Here is a 19,282-nt window from a genome sequence, read left to right as displayed (position 1 = left end):
ACTCCCGGAACTCCAAAAAAAAAAAACGAGACTCCCGATATTTATTCATATATTATTATTTACATTATTATATATATTAATATTTTAATTTACCTTATTATTATTATTATTATTAAAAAAACAAAAATAATAATAAATAACAAAAGATGAAAAAGCATTAATTAAAGAGTATGTACAAAAAACAATGAGGGATGGGAGAGGAAAGAAGGCATGAAATTATAGAAGACTGGGGGATAGAAATAGAGAGCAGGATCACAACAAAAAGATTGGGAACCAAAAAGAAAAAGAAAAAAAATAAGGAGAGAAATAAATTTATTTTGCAGGTTTAATCGATTTATTTTTAGAGCTAGATCAAATGTATAGGATTTAGATATTAAATTGAGATGTAATTTATAATTCCGAATTTATTTATCGCTTCCTGTAATCTGTGTGATGAATGTGTATAAACTGAAAACGACTTAGAAATATTTGGTATTTTAACGGAAGACAAGTTTACGATTTTATTAATCAGACCCTTAATGTTTAATTCACGAACCTAACTCGGAAGAGATGACATAGTGTGAGTCCATATGTCATCTAATTTTTATGTTTCCGGACATTAATCCCGGGTGGCGACTTTAACATATCGAATTAGCTTAAAAACATGATAAACAGGCAAAATAAATCAATAACGCGTGCACCGGAAGGGACCCGCCAAGTGGTGTCCTTAAAAATATTAAGTGACAGTGTAATGCAAAACGAACCTTTCCATAATAAAGGATTGGGAACTCACAACTAGGTTTCGTACATTAGAGGAAAAACGAGAGGGAGTTTTCATGTTGAAAAATGAATTACAAACAATCTTTCGTTCTTCCGTATATAAGTTGATCTGACTCATAGGCAACTTGTCTCTCTTTTCACCAGGTGTGGGTCACAAGTCAGTGCAGATTCCCATATCAATCATATCATTTCTAGCTGCAACGTCATCCTTTGTTTTACACGGGATGTCCAATAGTGTGCCAAGAATAGGCTCACAACAATTCTTTTCAATATGCATTACATCTAGATTATGTCTTACTGAATAAAACTTCCAATATTCTAGTTCGTAAAAACAGACTTCTTTTTCCAGCATGGTCTTCACTCAGGGTCACCCTTGTACGGAACATGTTTCTCTCCCTTCCCACTAGCTTTGGTCAAGAATTGAACTCTTTCATATATTTGCTCTCTGTCAATGGTTTAGGAGGATCATCCTTTTCTATAGTGTTATCAAAAGCAAAAGCTTGCTTTCTGTAAGGAATGATTCCTTGCAGTCCACCTACGAGTCCTTATATAAGTCGTCTTTTTATAATACTTTAATCTTATCGGTTTGGTCTGGTCAATACATATATGACATACATTGTACCTTTTAACAATGCTCCCTAATAAGTTCCCATATGCGGGAAAATCTTTAGTAGTCCATAACAAGACCCCTTTCAACCTAAAGTATTCTCCTCTCACCGCATCATACACACGATCAATTCCATCATTCCACAAGACTTTTAGATCATCAATTAAAGGCTGTAAATACACATCAACATCATTTTCACGCTGCTTGGGTCCGAAAATTAACAAAGTTAAGCATCATGTACTTTCGTTTCATGCATAGCAATGACAGAAATTTAATTTGTGATTCGTGAAGGAGAAGTCCCGGAGATTACAACATATTTATAGAGATAAAAAATTTTTTAAAGCCAGTTCCTATTAGGAGTCATATCGCATCCTTTCGTCTCTCTGCAACTGCTCTCCGCCCTTTCGCCATTCTGCAATGACTCTCTGTTTTTGTCTCTGAAACATAAGTGCACTCCATTTTTTTTCTTGGAAATGCGTTTTCGAGAAGAAATCGCGTATCCAACATTACAGAAACAGCCCAGAAACTTATCGCACTCGCTTCATGTCGTTTTCGTATCGAAACCGTGAAATGCCATGTAAGTTCAGGTTTTCATGCTTCATAGCCTCTAAACTCTCAAATAAAGGCTAAATAGCAGTTAAATCAACATTTTCAAAATTTCGGTAACGTAGCGATAAAATTGACATTTCTTGAAAACGTTACAATTTTACTACACTTAAAAAAAAAGAAAAAAAGTTAGGGTATCTCATGAATTTAGGGTACCAATATAATTATTCGATTAAATAAAAAGTGTCTCTATTAAGCCAAAAATACAATCTATTATTGTAAGTAACAACCAACAAAATTGTTGTTGGAGAATCCATCCACATTTTACAACCAATCCCAATGCCCAAATTGATATCCACAACACTCGGATTTTTCTGATTTTTTTTCTTATAAAAAAATAAAAATAAATACACAATACTCTTGTTTGGTCCTCGGTATATCCTCCGGGCATCTCAACTTATCCTCTCCCTCCCTTTGTTCTCTTCCTTCTCCCGCCACCTAATAACCTCCAAAACAAACACACCCCTTCTCCACTTTTCTTCTTCCTTCTTCTCCGTTTACTATGGCCAATGCCATTTCTGCAAAAGCTCTCACCTTTCTTCACTCCAACAACACTTACCCTTCCTTCCCTTCTAATAATGTCCCCCTTTCTTTCAATACTTCTCTCAATTTCACTAAACCCCCTTCTCTACTCTCCTTCTCTTCTTCTCTATCTTCTTCTACTTCCTCTTGTTGCCGAATCATCCGCGTTTCCACCGCTCCTTTAGACTACGCTCCGCCTGCTCCCGACTCCAATTTTCACCACGAAATCACTCGCCTGAAAGCTCTCCGCTCGAAGCTCGCGGACGTTGAATCTCTAGACCGGAAGCTATTGGTACTGGATGCTGATCCTAGAGTCAAACGTTTTTTTAATTTGAATAATGGAGGGGGAATTAGGGCTTTGGATAAACTTAATTTGGGGTCCAGAGAGTTGTTTTTGCTTAAGTGTTTGGTTGCTGCTGGGCAAGAGCATGTAATTAGTGTGGGGGAGAGGGAGAGGGAGATGGAGATGGAGTCTGCGTGGAGTTCAGTGAAGAGTGCGTTATATACATTGGCGGAGATGATTGAGAGGGTTGATGTTAATGGAAGTGAGGGAATTGGTTTGAAGAAGAGTAATGGTGGTGGTGGTGTGTGGTTCAGTGATGAAGAGATTGGGGATTTTAGTAAATTGTTGAAGACGTTGGAGGAGGTTGAGCATTTCTATGATTGCATTGGAGGTATTATTGGGTGAGTTGAACACTTGAATTTCACTTATGAAAACCATGGATTTTTTAGTTTTGCGCCATTGGTTACTGAGATGTCTTGAGCAATCAGAGAAGCACATTGATAAACAGATTTAATCTTGAAAATGAAAACGACATTTGAGATTGGCATTCATTCCTCCAACCTTTCAAACATCTTATGGCAATTTAACTTAATTTCATTTTTCCTTATGCTTGATTAGTTGATTGTGTTTGGATCATATATTTAGTTTTGGAATAGTAATAATCTAATTTACACGGACACTCCTCTATAGGAGGGCTTCTGAGTTTCGTGTCTATTTCGTGTCCATTTTAGTTTGAAGGCTATTTTATGAAGGTTATGTTTTGGAAATAACGTTTCCAGTGTCCATTTTAGTTTGAAGGCTATTTTATGAAGGTTATGTTTTGGAAATAACATTTCCAGTGTCCATTCTCATGTCCATTTTAGTTTGAAGGCTATTTTATGAAGGTTATGTTTTGGAAATAAGGTTTCCGTGTCCTTGCAACATAGGTAATAATTGATAGTTCAAACCAGAAAGCATAGGTGATGCCAGTACTAAACCCAGATTCCCGTTAGGATCTACGTTGCATGGAAACACGGAAACGTGCATTGCTAAATGTTATTTCTAAAAAACATAGGAAATGGAAATGTGGGGAAACGTGTAAATATTTAAAAGTTGATATTTATACTCTACAGATGATTACAACAACAGTCAGCAGAAAATAAGAATAATTAGAAATTGTGGAATAGGAACTATCATCAATTAAGAAGTTCTTGCTAATGAGGAAGTTTCAATTAGCTAGAATCATAGGCAGAATTGGAATTGAATTGTATTTGCCGGCGGAAACGGTTTCCTAAAACCAGAATTTCGTCTCCTATTTCCAATATCTACATATATGCGTCCGGAAACGTGTCATACTGGTTTCCGGACGTTTCTGTTTCTGAAACAGACACCGCTGCTGAAAAGGAGTTTTGATACAACATAGGTTAGGATGAATACAATTCCAGCTGAGTCAATTTTTACATGGATCCATTACTTATGAGGAGTAGTGTCTAGAATAAGAGATGCATATGTGAATGACATATGGAGAAAGGGTGTGAAAAGATGCAAGAAATTGAAAGAAAGTATGAAATCGGTGGAAATTACTTCTCCGATATCATATATAACTTTCTGAATTGATTTGATTGCTGATAAACCTACATTAGCATAAAACCTTACCAGATCAAGTTACACCCGAACTTACTCTATAGCTAATTAGAGACAGAATAACTAAGTACTTGCAGGAAAGTTTCATCGCAAAACTAATAAGAATTAGTATACAGCTTAGCGATTTCAAATTCAGCTAGCATCTTTACTTCAGATTCCAGTTTGAATTCCGGCTTTAACCTGGCTCACATAACTGCAACATGGCTCCATAAAGCTACATTTCAAGTCACTGATAGGTTCTAGGGCTTTCATGAGCATACACGAATGCATTATCAATTTTTCGTAGTTATGCCAAATGTAGAGGGTTACATGATCTGAACAAAAATGGCGATATTGTTCCTCCATTAATTAAAAACTTCGACTTCTGGGAGGTGTCATGAGAAGGGTTTCAATTTTTTCAAATGAACGATTTGAAGACTTGAGGGCGAGCCTTGGTGCAACGGTAAACGTTGTTGTCGTGTGACCAAGAGGTCACGGGTTCGAGTCTTAGGAGCGGCCTCTTGCCAAATAATTTGGCAGGGGAAGGCTTGCCCCCAGTACACCCTTGTGGTGGGACCCCTCCCCGGACCCTCGCACAGCGGGGACGCGTAGTGCGACCGGGCCGCCCTTTTAACGATTTGAAGACTTATTGGTTCTAACAGCTGATTCTAGAGTTGATCATGGAGGGTCTACGAATGGGAATTTTCCCGAAAGAAGTAACTTGGACAACACGAAATGAATTCATCTAGTTCTCATTATGCAGACAAGAACACAAGATTATTCCAAAATAGGAATTTGCGACATACAACAACTAAATTGCAAATGACTGCTTAATGGGAATTGAAAAGAACTACTCATACTTTATGGATGAAAATTGTGAGAAATTTGATGTCAACTATCCGATTTAATTCAAAGATTTTCATATTTCTTATTATTTATTTGTCCGCTTATCAAGTGATTTGCAGCTGTTCTCTGATTGTTAGCCAAAAGAAAACGATTATGGCTTTATCAAAAGTTTTAGTACATCATGTTATTTATGACCTACTTGATGCAGTTATCAGATAATGGTGTTGGAGCTCCTTGCCCAGTCAACTTATGAAAAGCAAACCACGAACTGGTCCCAGCATATTCAACAATCAATGGAGTGCCAATTTTTGGAAATTCACGCCCCTAGTACAATTGACCTCTCAAAAGATACAGAATATGCTTCTCAAGCGGCTCTCTGGGGAATTGAGGTCAGTACCTAAGATCTATGCTATGTTAATGTAGCAATTGTGCTTAATTTTATAGAATAATAAGATCTTATCGTTTTAGGGTTTGCCAGACCTAGGAGAAATCTATCCTCTGGGTGGATCTGCAGATCGTCTTGGTTTGGTTGATCCAGTAACAGGAGATTGTCTTCCTGCTGCAATGCTTCCTTATTGTGGAAGGACTTTATTAGAAGGTCTTATAAGAGATCTCCAGGTATAAAATCTCTGTTCCTCGATTGCGAAGATATATGTTAATTTATCGAACGATTGTTTCAACGTTCGATTTTGTGGTTGCAAGGCTAGGGAGTTCTTGTACTTTAAGTTGTATGGAAAACAGTGTATCACACCAGTTGCAATCATGACAAGTTCAGCCAAGAACAACCATGAGCGCATCACTTCTCTTTGCGAAAAATATAACTGGTTCGGAAGAAGTCAATCCAGTTTCCAACTTTTCGAGCAGGTTTATATTTCATACTGTCCTTCCACTTTTTATTGTTTATTAATTCTAAATGTCTTTCACTTAATAAAGAAATTTGTCGATTGCCAGCCTCTAGTTCCTGCTGTTGCTGCAGAAGATGCGGAATGGTTGATCACAAAGCCGTTCACTCCTGTTTCAAAGCCTGGCGGACATGGGGTTATTTGGAAACTTGCTTATGACAAAGGCATTTTTGAGTGGTTTTATGATCATGGAAGAAAAGGTGCAGCTGTTCGACAAGTCAGGTTAGCAAGCCAAAGTCCTCTTCTTGGATTTTGAGGATCAGAGGGTTCATTTTTATACTGAACTTGTGACTCTGCAGTAATGTTGTGGCTGCTACAGACTTGACCCTTTTAGCCTTGACAGGGATTGGTCTGCGCCATGGAAAGGTAGAGTCTGATTACAAATCTTTTTCTATACGAGTTCTACATTGTTTGGGGTTTTGTAAACCTTGTGGAAGAGTCACCTATGCTTTACACAATGATATTAAGTGTCACATTGCAAATGCTGCAGAAAATGGGATTTGCTTCTTGCAAGCGTAACTCGGGTGCTACAGAAGGAATTAATGTCCTTGTAGAGAAGAAGACTCTTGATGGGAAATGGGCTTATGGTCTGTCATGCATCGAGTACACCGAGTTCGATAAGTTTGGAATTAAAAGTGGACCCAATTCTTCTAACAGGCAAGCACCTTGATTGCTTACTGAAGCTTTTTATCTTCATACTTCATATTCTTCATACTTCATATTCTTCATACATCTGAGGACCAGATTTAGCTTACTTGTTTGTATTTTACCTTTGTTTGATATTCTACTTTGTCCATTTTTAAAAATTTGCCATCTCGATTTTGTTTTTCCTTGTTAAGTTTGCAGGCGGAGTTCCCTGCCAATACAAATATTCTCTATGTGGATTTAACTGCTGTGGAGTCAATTGCATCAAGTAGTAGCACCAAATGTTTACCGGGAATGGTATTGAATACAAAGAAGCTGATTGCATATAAAGACAGCATTGGGAACTGCCACAGGTAAATTATTTACTTGGCTGTTTTTTCATCTTACATGTGCTTATAATGTCTGCCATTTCAATGTCTTAAAATGCATGCTCTGCATAGTGATATGCCCATAATTATCGGTATCTTTATATGTATATGAAAACGCAGTTACGCAAAAGCTAAATGCAACTTATATACTTGGCACAATTTGTCGCTTTTGTACTTAAATTTGGATGCATTTTGTCCATATACTTTAATTTTTCGTAAAATCCAACCCTTGGCAGAAAATTTGGCTCTTGACACGGTTATGTTAACAGTGCATTACACGCTACAGCACGTGGTCAAACTATTTTCTGCAATGGTGTAACAACACGTGTAATACACTGTGGATAATTTCTTTTTAAGGGTCAAACATTAAGCTTTTTCCATTGTTCTACAGACTGTTACTATCATTCATCTTTTTTACTTGCTGTTGATGCAATTGTTCTTACACTGATTAAATATCTTCTGAACTTAAAGTGTTCCTGGCGGGCGGCTGGAATGCACAATGCAAAATATTGCTGATAATTTTTTGAACACCTATATATCCAGATGTTACCAGGGTGTTGAAGGTAAAATGCAGTCTATTTCTTTCCCATGTAAAATTTGGTGTAACATATTGATTTCCATCTACAATGTCGATAAAATCTTCTTCACGATGTACATACAGATAAGCTGGATACATTTATTGTATATAATGAAAGAAGGAAGGTCACATCATCTGCTAAGAAGAGAAGACATGCAGACAGCTCTTTGCACCAGGTTTGAATTTTGCAATATTATTACTATCTATGTTGCACAGAAACTTTAATTTTTAAGCGTTTCACATTTTGGGAAATGTTTTGGAAACCGAAAATCTCAGAAACTTGTACTAAATGTTTCATGTCACGTTTTTGTAAATTAAGAAAATTCTGAACTCTTTTCCTAGGGTAGGGTGTAATGTGTTTTCAATGCATCCTTATACTTTTAAAAATTTACAGATATACCGTTGTATTTTTATTATTTACACGTTTTCTCCACATTTCCGCTTCCTAAATTTTAACTTTTGCTTAAATTTTTGGCATGCTATTTTCTTGGTACCATCGTCTTTCCTCTCTTATTAATTTAAGTTTGAGTCATGTGCAGACCCCAGATGGTGCATTGTTGGATATCTTGCGCAATGCCTACGATATTCTTTCCCATTGTGATATCGAACTTCCAGAGGTAATTTCTTTTTGACTCTGACATTATCAGAATGAATTTTCTCTGTTTAATAGAGTTACATTTTTCTTCATATTTTATATTATTGCCAGTATCATTCAATATTTGTCCTTTGCTTTTCTTAGTTCTTGATGTCAGCTTATTGTTTTCTTGTTATTTTCAGATTGAAGGAAATGATAGATATGTTGATTCTGGACCACCATTTCTAATCTTTCTGCATCCTGCTCTCGGCCCACTTTGGGAGGTCACAAGACAAAAGGTAATTATACTGTTCTTGGTGCTATATTCTGCGTTTTTCTGTTTCCTTGAATTCGTCGAAAATTTTCGATTGTCGTCCTTATTAGCAGACTTATTTTTTGTACATCTCTTTGGAACCTCTTGGGCCACTGTTTTTGCTAAATTCTTTGTTCTTATGCATTCTTTGAAGCTTAAAACTCTTTTATTTCAAGACAAGCCTCTTTCCACATTAATATGATGAGCTTTTCAATTGGAATTGTATAATAAAGTTGAGCAACAAATTCTTATCGTCATTTGTTTTTTCTGGTTTCCAGTTTAGTGGCGGATCAATTTCAAAGGGCTCTGAGCTGCAAGTTGAAGTTGCAGAGTTCTTGTGGAGGAATGTTGAGGTAATAATATTTCGAATGATAGCCAATTAAGGCGCTGAGTCCTGAGATCTATGTTACACAGGAGTCGAAATGCATACTGGAATGATATTTGTAAAAATTATAGGAAATGGAAACGTGAAAAAAATGTGTAACATATAAAAGGTAGATTTAAAAATTTAAATTTTGAGGACGCATTTTAATTTTTTATATATGTATATTTAAAATATTACATACAAGTTGCATAAGATAGAAAGAAGGGATGTAGGTTTTTCATTTTGAAAGCTTGAAGAAAATGATTTTCCAGAAATTGTGGATTCAAGCCAATGTGATCGGCAACGCAAGATTACTTAATCTGCTGGTTTACTTTTAGAAGCTCATTTTATTTAAAAAAACGAATTTTCTCAACTTTTTTAAATTGCAGAAACAGGGACCCGAATGCAAAGTACAAGTTCTGTGAGTTTCAGTTTCTGACACTTCATAGGCTGAGGATATTTCTCTGTGCAATTTGAGGGGAGTTTAATTGTCTATCTGGTTTCCTTTTGCAGCTTGATGGGAGCTTAAATGTTATTGCTGCGAACGTCATGGGGTCAACAAAAGCTTATACAAATGGCGAGCCAATATTGCAGTATGGGCACAGGTATGAGAATGATGGATGTGATTCTTCCGATTTGTTGAAGGTGTGAAGGGCTTAATTTGATATATAGGTATTGATCTGTACATTGTTTGGGTAGGTGTGCAAGATGTAGACTCCAAAATGTGAAAGTTGTTAACGAAGGGATTGACTGGAGTTGCGGAGAGAATGTCTACTGGAAACATGATGTACAACGCTTCGAAGCATTGAACATTGTTCTGCATGGTAATGCAGAATTTGAAGCCAATAATGTTACTATAAAGGTTAGACTTACGAAACAAAAGAAACATTTATTTCAAAGATAACATACAATTTTGTCCTCGACGTTATGATATGTTTAGTTCAGTTGTTGCTGTTTACGGAAATAGTTATGAGCATCTGTTTCTCAATGCTTACTAAACACTCTATACCTACTGTTTAGAGTAAAACACCAAAACGGAGAATCAAACAAGCACTTAATGTACCTTTTTTCAAGTAAATACTAGTGAAAATAATCAACTGATCAAAATTTGTCGGTAAATACTAACGAAGTTTTTGCGGAAACCCTTGAAACAAGGGGTACTTAACAGCTGGTCTTTCCACCATAAAAGGGCAATTGCTCATTGAGGGTTATATTGTTTACCTCTTGCCTCCAATTACGTTGGAACATTTGTTCCTTATCCCTAAAATAGAGTATATCACGTATACTGCTACATACCGTTAGGCTCCTTCATGATTCTCGTATAATCCCTTCATTTCGTGAAGAGTATATTTTATGGATTTTCTTTTCTTGTTGAACTCTGCATTATATGATGAAGAATCTAACGCGTTTCTACCTTTCTGCCGTTATCTGTCAGGGCAATCATGTCTTTGAAGTTCCAGATGGCTTTAAAATGAAGATCACATCGGGACATTCAGGTTAAAAGCCCTTCGCTATCTCATATATCCCTCTGGTTTCTCTTATCGTAATCTCATTATCCACTCATACTCATCATGGTTTTTAAATTTGACATAGGCTTGGAAGTCCAGCTCAACCCAATTGCAGAAAACATGATGGACAGTGGAAGCTGGTTCTGGAACTACACTGTAAACGGCACGCACATTCTTTTGGAATCGGTAGAGTTATAGATACTTACTTCATTTGATCTTTCCTCAGTGAATCATGGTTCACGAGTTTGACACGAGCACCTCACTTGCTTATTATGATTGGTTGTAACATAAGTTAAACCAGACATCTAGGTACGCATTTCGTATTCATATGCTGAGTTTAGAGCCTTCTAAACCTGTAATTTTCCGGCTAGTCCTTGTAATCTCTCAGCTGGAACTCTCATGTAAATCCTGTCTAGAAACAGTGTAATTTGTTGAAGCAATCAAATATATGCAGTTAATGTATTCTTATCAGCATAGGCTTGAGAAAAAAACTAAAATTCAGCATCTGCAATTTGCACACTTTGGCCCCTGTATTTTAATTTTTGTGCATTTGGCTCCTATATTCAGTTTTTCATTCAATCTGATCCTTAACAAAACATTGGACATTGACAGACAATTTTGTTAGCAGTAGACATTATTTTCTCAAATTGTGTATGATACACTGTTGTCCGTAAAGAGGTCAATCTTCCGAAAAATTAGAGTTCAGGCGTCGAAGTGGCAAATTGTGTCAAGTATATAGGTAAAATCTTATTAACTATCAGCTATGTTGCCCGGACATGGACACGGGAAACGTCTTTTCTATAAAACATAGGACACGAAAACGTGGGGAAAATGTGTAAATATTAAAAATATTGGGGCACATTTATAAATATTAAAAATATATTTTTATATTTGAATTTCAGTAATATAACTAAATAAATACATATAAAAGAAATTATAAAACTCTTATCTAAACATAATTATTAAATATATGAAATATTAAAGGATGTAAAAAAAAACGTTCAGAGAAAAAAAAAAAAAAAAGACAAAACAATGAAAGCTTTCCTTCTGAACACTAAAAACCTATTTCTTCCATGTTTATTTCTATCTTCACTAACAAGTAGGGATTCTAGTTCCGGTTCATCTAAAGTTCTCCTCTCAGTCTTTTGGTTTACCTCAGATTTATTGCTGCATATAAAGATCCACGTACTCTTTTGGATATTCCTACTTGTTTTCCCTTCAAATAACGATCGACCATAATTACTCTGTTTACCTTTTTTTTTCTGAAAAGAAATGCAATCATTTTTTGTCTGGGAAACGAGTTTCCCAGAAAGATACGAGTATCCAACTTCTGAATATTACGGAAACGGCCCCCAAATATATCCCAGCAGTTTCCGGGAGTTTTCGTATCCGAAACGTATCAAAAACGTGATAAGCAGGCATGTTAAAGTTTCCGTGCTTCATAGACTATCAGAACTTCAATTTCAAGTCTGTTTTTCTAGGATCTCTAAGTGTCTGTTTGATTCTCCTTATTTTGTTTGATTAGAATTGAGAAACAAATGAAGAAAACGGTTTTGGAAGAAAAATCAGTTAACATCCGACGTCAACAATAGCGAACAATGAACAACAACAGCTGAATCAAACAGCAAAATTTTAAGCGATTCCAAAGAATTTCAACAAACTATCGAGGGTATGCTTTAAGAATTACAAAGAAACAAAAGAACAGGAGTCTATGATTTTCATAAGTGTACATTTTTCCTTATCAGTATATGATTTTCAATGAGATTGAGAACAACATCTATTCAGTAATCTGAGCAAAGCATCAGCTTTTCTTCTAGCTTTCAAAGATCCATCAGCAGACAAGCTTTGAAGAGACGGAATACTCCGCGGATTAATCAACAGCCTTCTCGCAACCTCCTCTCCTCCATCTTTGCACAACCCGAGCAGAAGAGTTACCGAATTCTCCTTCCCTTTAGCGGATCCAAACCGAATAAGATCAATGAGAAGCGGCACCAGAACTCTGCTCTTCCTTATCTCCTCCAACCCTTCAGCACAACCCAACAGCAGAGACAAAACTGCTAATGCATCATCTGTTATGCCCGCCTTGTCATCCATCAATACCTCAATAAGCAACGGGACTGCCCCCGAATCAACAACACTCGCCTTGTTCGCGCTATAGACAGCGAGGTTGAACAATGCACTCGCTGCATCCCTCTTTCCTGCTGATGTTCCTTCTCTTAGTAGCCCAACCAAGGCGGGAATTGCCCCTGGACGAGCTCCGATGATGACCTTGTAGTCGTTTATCATCGACAGGCTATAGATTGTTGCTGCCGCGTTTTCCCTTCCTTCCATAGTTTTTCCGGATTCCAGGACTTTTACTATGCTGTCAGTTGCTCCGGCTGCCATTATCAGGATCTTGTTGTTGTCGAATATCGACAAGTTAAGCAAACAAGTGACTGCATTTTCTTGAATTCTTGGATCATTAGAACTCAGTAATGTCACGAGAAACGGTATGGCTCCTGCCTCGGATATGATCCTTCGATTATCCATACCGGTTTTCGCTAATAACCTCAGCTCATAAGCTGCCTGCCTCTGAATATCCGGTGACCCCATTGCTAGTTTCCCCACCAAGAATTCAGCTGTCATTCGGACAGACTCCGTAGCTGCTTTTATAACAGAAATGTGATCGATAGCTTTCTCCCGCGATTTCCTCTTGCTGCTGCTGCTGCTGTTTCTCTCCGAATGATCGACTAAAGTGATATTGTTATCTTGACACCACTGATGAACTAAGCTCTTCAACGCATAATTCGGTATCAACGCCATGTGAATTAGTCTTTGTCCGCTTTTCGGACAAGTATGATGCCCCGCATTAATCCATTGCGCAATCGAATTTCGATCATAAGTGTGTCCGGACGCAACTATCACAGGATCTCTCATCAAGTCCAGAGAAATCGGGCAGCGAAACTCATCAGGAAACGATTGTGAAGATGAAGAAACATCGCTTAAGCTTCGAATCCCGACTGCAGACTGATGCTTCAACTCTTCATCTTTCGTTCTTTCGCTCTCTTTGTTACTGAAAATCGTAGATTTCGAGTACGTAAGAAGAGATATAAGATTGTTTATCTTAGAAACAACAATCAACCCTCCCGTTCCTGCCTGGTTCCGCGCTTCTGCTTCGAGCTTCACGATTTCTTCATCCAAATCAAACAAACATCTCAATCCAATGCTACCAAACACTTCTCTAACTTTCCCAAAATCAATCAACCCTTTGTTCTTCACATTCTTCTGATTACTACAAGCCATTATCTTCACAAGTTCTTCCCTTATTTCGAGTTCTTTCGCATCAATCAACAAATCAACCCGTTTCGCTTGTTTATGAACAAGCTCAACTTGTTCTCTCGTATCCGCGGCCAAATTAAGCAAACTCAAAGGCAGAATATCAAGAGCTTTCCCCATTTCCTTAACAAGAACATAAAACATATTCGATACAAACTCGGTCTGAATCAAACCCCAAAGAGAGCTACTATCTCTACATCCATGAATCAAAGATTTCGCTCTTCGAATCACTGAAAAAAGCTCGGTGAGGCAGAGAAGTGAAGAAGGAGGAAGAGGAATATTAGTTTCTTGTAAGTCTTCAAACAATGAAGAAAGAAGCTTGATTCTTCTTATCATGGTTGAAACATTCCTAAGCTGTATATTAGGAAGCTTATCCATGGAAGAAACTTCATTTGAGATGTTTATAAGTGATTCTAATAAAGACCCAGTTGGGAAAATACCTGAAGAAGAAGATGAAGGAATCATGATTGGATCAGAAAGATCAATCTCCATTTGCATAACTGTTCATTTTTCATAAAGAATTCATGTTTTTCTTTTTTCTTGTTTGTTTATAAGTATTGTTAGGATTAGGACTTAGATTGCTTAGGTAATAAAATGTCTTCATTAATTATAGGATTAATACTAATCTTTCTTTAATTATAATAAGACAAAATATATATTTTGCTATTTTGCTTAACAAAGTTTGACTCATGTATTTCAATTTTAACACATTTAGCCCTTGTATTTTAATTTTTCTTAAAATTTAGCAATTAACTAACGGTTCTATTAACAGTGCACTGCACGCGCCGTTGAAAGGTTTGTAGTGACTGTCTAGTTCTCCTTTTTGTGACTCTTGTTTTACTCCGAACAGTAGATATATAGTGTTTAGATATAATAGAAATTTTAGAAGGAAAGTCAACTAATATCTAACAACAATAGCACAACAAATAACAACCATAAACAACAAAAACTGAACTAAATATAAGGTTAGCAGCTCGACATTCGACTCGATAAAAGTTCGACTATGCTCGGCTCGAAAAGCCAAATTTGAGCACAGCGAAACTCAGCTCAAAAGCCTGCGATCAGACTCAATTATTGGTTAATGAACATGTTTGTGAACAAGCTTGAATATAATGTTCATCAACATATCCTTGAGCAAGCTTAGCTCGATTATTTTTTAAATAATAATATTTATGTGAAGGAGGAAACGTTAGTTTCGTATGTTTTAAAACTATGTAGTTTTTTTAATTTTTTTTAATGAACATAGTTAATGAGCTATTCACGAGCAAAATTTATGAACAAAATTAACGAGTTGTTCGAGAGAAAAGCTCGTGAACAAATAAACGAGCATCTTATACACAGAATGTTAAACTCGAGTGAGCATGAGCAGGTCAAAGCTCGGCTTGGCTTGACTCAATTACGATCCTAACTAAGCATCTTTCAATTATGTCATGTGTGTATTTTAGAACCGTCGATCATTCGGGGTTAAATTTACGCAAAATTTAAAACACGAAGGCCAAAAAAACTGAAGTAGAAGGGTCTTTTTAACAAATTATGTTAAGTATAGAGGATAAATGTGCCAAAATTAAAAATACATGAGTCAATTTGATAAATTTAACTAAGTAGAGGTGTCTAATATGTTATTTTTCCTTAATTATAATTTAATTAATAACTAACACGAAGGAATAAATTATTTGCATTGATTTTTGACACTTTCCTTTTGTACAGTTTCATAAGAGCCAATAAGGAGGCTGCTAGAAGAGAGAATGGAGACTTAATGGGTAGCTGCCACTTGGCACAATTTCCGCATTTGATGGTAAAGTTTGATTAATTATTTTAATTAGTAATTTAAGTATATTTTATAGAAAAATTGAACCTTGTCAAAGTTAGGTTTTGTTACTTGCTAGAAGCCATGGTCTAAGTCCAAATATAAATATAGAATGTTTTATTAGGGGAAAATTTTATTTAATTAATTATATCAACAACAATCATTGGTTTAAAAAAATATTTTCTTTTCAATCATAAGATGTTGATTCAGATTTTTCACTAATTAAATATGATTACTTTAATTATGACTAAGACTAATCCTTTGCATGATTCATGCAAAAATGGAGTGAAAGAAACGGTATTAATGAAGTTTGAACTCTACCTAAAGGGCGCCTACAGATAGAGATGTAAACGGAGCGAGGTGAGAATTACATTCTCCATCCCCGTTTATTGATTTATTGAAAATTTCGTATTTTCGCCCCAAAACTTAAATATGGACAATTTTGTTTCCATTCCAGTCATGTGAAGAACTTTTGTTTCTGCATGGATCTTTTTTTCGTGTCATTCTATTTTTTATATAAAATTTTTATTCATCCTATACAACTTTATAGAAAAGATATATAAAAAAAAAAGAGACTTGACTCTAAAGAAAAAGTTAATCTAACTTTGAAAGGAAAAAAAAATCGTAAAATATATAGATTACTATGAAAGGGTTAGACTATGCTTACTTTGTTTTTAACAAAGTAAATCTTACTTTGTTTTTTTTACTATTGGATGGTGATGAATTTTGATAAAGTAAGCTCATCTAATGGTAGAAAAAACAAAGTAAATCTTACTTTATTATTATCAATATATCTATTTTTTTTTTTAATTTTAGAAAATAATAAAAGAAAAATAAAATTCTAAGAATTGAAACTTTAATTAATGTTTATGGGCTTTAACATGTATTATAGTTAGAGCATGTGATATTAGCATAAGGCCAATATTATCCAAACAAAATGTTTATGGGCCTTTCTTTCACCTTTTACATTATTATTATTTTGCTAAATTCATTATTATTATTATTATTTGATAACAGTATGTCTGAATATCTCACAGAGTTTATCGGGATCAACCTGTAAAATAGAACCAAAGATCAGAGAGGGGTCGGAGACCTACGCACCCGTTCCGATGTATAGGTAAGTATATGTTTTGAAAGGGTTAAAGAGTAAAGACTAACTCTAAGATAATAACGTTAGTTACCATTGGATGTGTCAATATCTGTCTATTTATAATGTTTGGCCGAACTCTTCTTCTTCTAGAAGTCTCTTTGGTACTAGGACTCCTTTTCCTATTAGGAATCTGGCTTTTGGAAAAGTCCCCCGTGTTGTGGAGTCTTTAACCTAGCCGTACGAGGGTTTCTCCTTGAAGGGATAATGTTCCATGGAAGCTTCTTGATTGATTTGAATGTCCAAATTGCAATATATGGCAGTTGCTTCGAGAGCTCCTATTTAGGGATGGCAACAGGTAGAGTACCATCGGGTAGTGTCAATCTCAAACTCTTACTCGTTTATTTTTTAATTATCCGCACTTGTCCCATTACTCTAACTGGTGTATTTTTTACATCTCATATTTGTCCCATTTAATTTGCAGGTACCCACGAGTACCTTATCGTTTAAGAATCAATAAATATTACAAAAAATATTACAAATTTGACAAAGTATAAATTTAATAAATCATCACCCACCCTTGTGGTGGGACCCCTTCCCGAACCCTCGCTCAGCGGGGACGCGTAATGCGACCGGGCCGCCCTTTTTTTTTTTTTTATCCATCTAAAAACTAAACAAATTGAACCTTAATCAATAAGAATAAAATAGCTTACTGGTATTGACATATCCGTGCCATACCATTTTATACAGAGAGGGTATGTCTCTATAAAATTTGAGGTTGGGGTGGTTCTGTCCCCCAATTTCCAAAAAAATTTGATTGGATGCTAATTAAAATTGGCTCAGGTCCTGTTAGATCCTTTCTAAATCCAAAATTCTAAATTTGTTTGGCCTGTTAAACCATTTTTAAATCCAAAATTCTATTTTGTTGGCCTATTAGGCCTTCTCTAAAACCAAAATTCTAATTTTTTCTGGCCTATTAGACCATCCTTACATCCAAATTTCTAAATTTTTTGGTCTGTTAGACCACTCTTAAATCCAAATTTCTAACTTTTTTTTGTCTATTAGGCCTCCCTAAATCCGATTTTTTATATTAGACACAATATTTTTATATGTTAAAAATCTTAAACACAATGTAGCTTAATTTTAAGAAGTTTTAAATTGGTACTTAAAAATTGGTTCTTGACCACTCAGATTACAACATGTATATATACGAAAAAAATTTAAACAAATTCGATTTAGCAAAAAAAAAAATTTACACACATGTGTAAAGTCGGCCCCAAACCGACCAATCATATATTCGTCACTAGTTTTATACAGGATACGGATCGTCCCATTAGGATCGGGTAGTAGAGGTATTCCTATTACTATATTATTAGTTAGAACATTTTATTCTTTTTTTCCACAAATGAAGAGTTGAAACGTCTAGATGCTTTATTTAAATGGAAATGTTGATTTGGTAACATCAGAAAGTGAAGCTTTGAACAACACAACATAATATTACATCATTACTCTAAATTGAAAGGCTGTTTCAAATATCTTTTCTTTTGTCGTATCAATTTTTAATTGGAATGGAAAAAGTCATTCAATTCAATTTCTCCAATTTATAACTTATATATAAAAATATATATTATTCAATTCAACACTAATCTTCTAAACTAAATAAGATAATTTTGAAACAAATTTAAAATAATAATTCGATTAAATAATTAAGAACGTGTTTGATTCAGTTAATGGCATTACTTGTAGTTAATATTATTAGTGGATAATTAGTGATTTGTAAAATTACGATGAATTGTTGTTTGAATATAAAATGATTAACATAAATTATTTTGAATCAATTTTCAAAAAAATATTAATATAATACAAATATTAATAAAAATAATTAGATAAACTAAACATAAAAAAAATACACTTGTTTTGAAAAAAATAGTAATGTGTAAGAGAAAAACAAATTGTGTCATGTGTAAGAGTGTTTATAATTAATAGGGAAAGTGAAAAGAATAAGGTTTCGTATACAAACTGTTTGCTGTTTGAAAAAACTGATTTTCCAGAGAGCATAAATTCCTGCTTTTGTAAAAATGTTACTTTTCATGTGTAAAAGATAAACAAAATATCTTTAACCAAACACCTAAAACTCTTCATTTTGAAAAAGAGTATGAAAATAAGCAACTAAACACTCTCTAAATATGAATTATAACGTGCTTTTACGTAAAAACTTTAAATTGGACTTGATATCATGTTTTTCCTTTAAATAAGTTCTCTAAATTCTAATCAACCAATTTTGAAGGGAAATTAATTATTGGTAACTAACTATTAACATATTAGGGGTGTTTGGGTGCTCATTTTCGTGCTTCTGTTTGCCTTTTCAGTTCGAAATGGAGAGTTTTAGGTGTTTGGTTAGTGATATTCCTGTTTGCCTTTTACACTTGAAAAGCAGTATTAGGTGTTTGGTTAGTGACCTCCTGTTTGCTTTTTACATCTGAAAAGCAGCTTTTTACAAAAGCAGAGAATCTCTGCTTTTTGGAAAAACAGCTTTTTCCAACAGCAAACAGCAAACCGTAACAGCAACTAGCAACAGCAAACAGCAACAGCAAACA

The 19,282-nt window shown here is 35.1% G+C and overlaps 2 protein-coding genes across 2 annotated transcripts; one reads left to right on the top strand and one right to left on the bottom strand.

Moving 5' to 3' along the window:
- The first annotated feature begins 2,361 nt into the window (after positions 1–2,361).
- On the top strand, positions 2,362–10,947 carry LOC136226515 (UTP--glucose-1-phosphate uridylyltransferase 3, chloroplastic). Its single transcript, XM_066015043.1, has 17 exons — positions 2,362–3,178; positions 5,434–5,614; positions 5,694–5,843; positions 5,928–6,089; positions 6,177–6,349; positions 6,427–6,493; positions 6,618–6,784; positions 6,967–7,125; positions 7,612–7,703; positions 7,802–7,893; positions 8,257–8,334; positions 8,495–8,590; positions 8,883–8,957; positions 9,482–9,573; positions 9,668–9,830; positions 10,404–10,464; positions 10,562–10,947. The coding sequence occupies exons 1-17, from the start codon at positions 2,475–2,477 to the stop codon at positions 10,672–10,674; spliced, it is 2,625 nt and encodes an 874-aa protein (XP_065871115.1). The 5' UTR covers positions 2,362–2,474; the 3' UTR covers positions 10,675–10,947.
- A 1,171-nt stretch (positions 10,948–12,118) lies between these two features.
- On the bottom strand, positions 12,119–14,317 carry LOC136227331 (U-box domain-containing protein 1-like). Its single transcript, XM_066015973.1, has one exon. It carries the CDS (start codon positions 14,287–14,289, stop codon positions 12,232–12,234), a length of 2,058 nt encoding a protein of 685 aa, XP_065872045.1. The 5' UTR covers positions 14,290–14,317; the 3' UTR covers positions 12,119–12,231.
- Positions 14,318–19,282: the final 4,965 nt, after the last annotated feature.

This window comes from Euphorbia lathyris, chromosome 4 (assembly GCF_963576675.1).
Source record: "Euphorbia lathyris chromosome 4, ddEupLath1.1, whole genome shotgun sequence".
NCBI lineage: Eukaryota > Viridiplantae > Streptophyta > Magnoliopsida > Malpighiales > Euphorbiaceae > Euphorbia > Euphorbia lathyris.
This window is presented reverse-complemented; position numbering and strand designations above follow the sequence as displayed.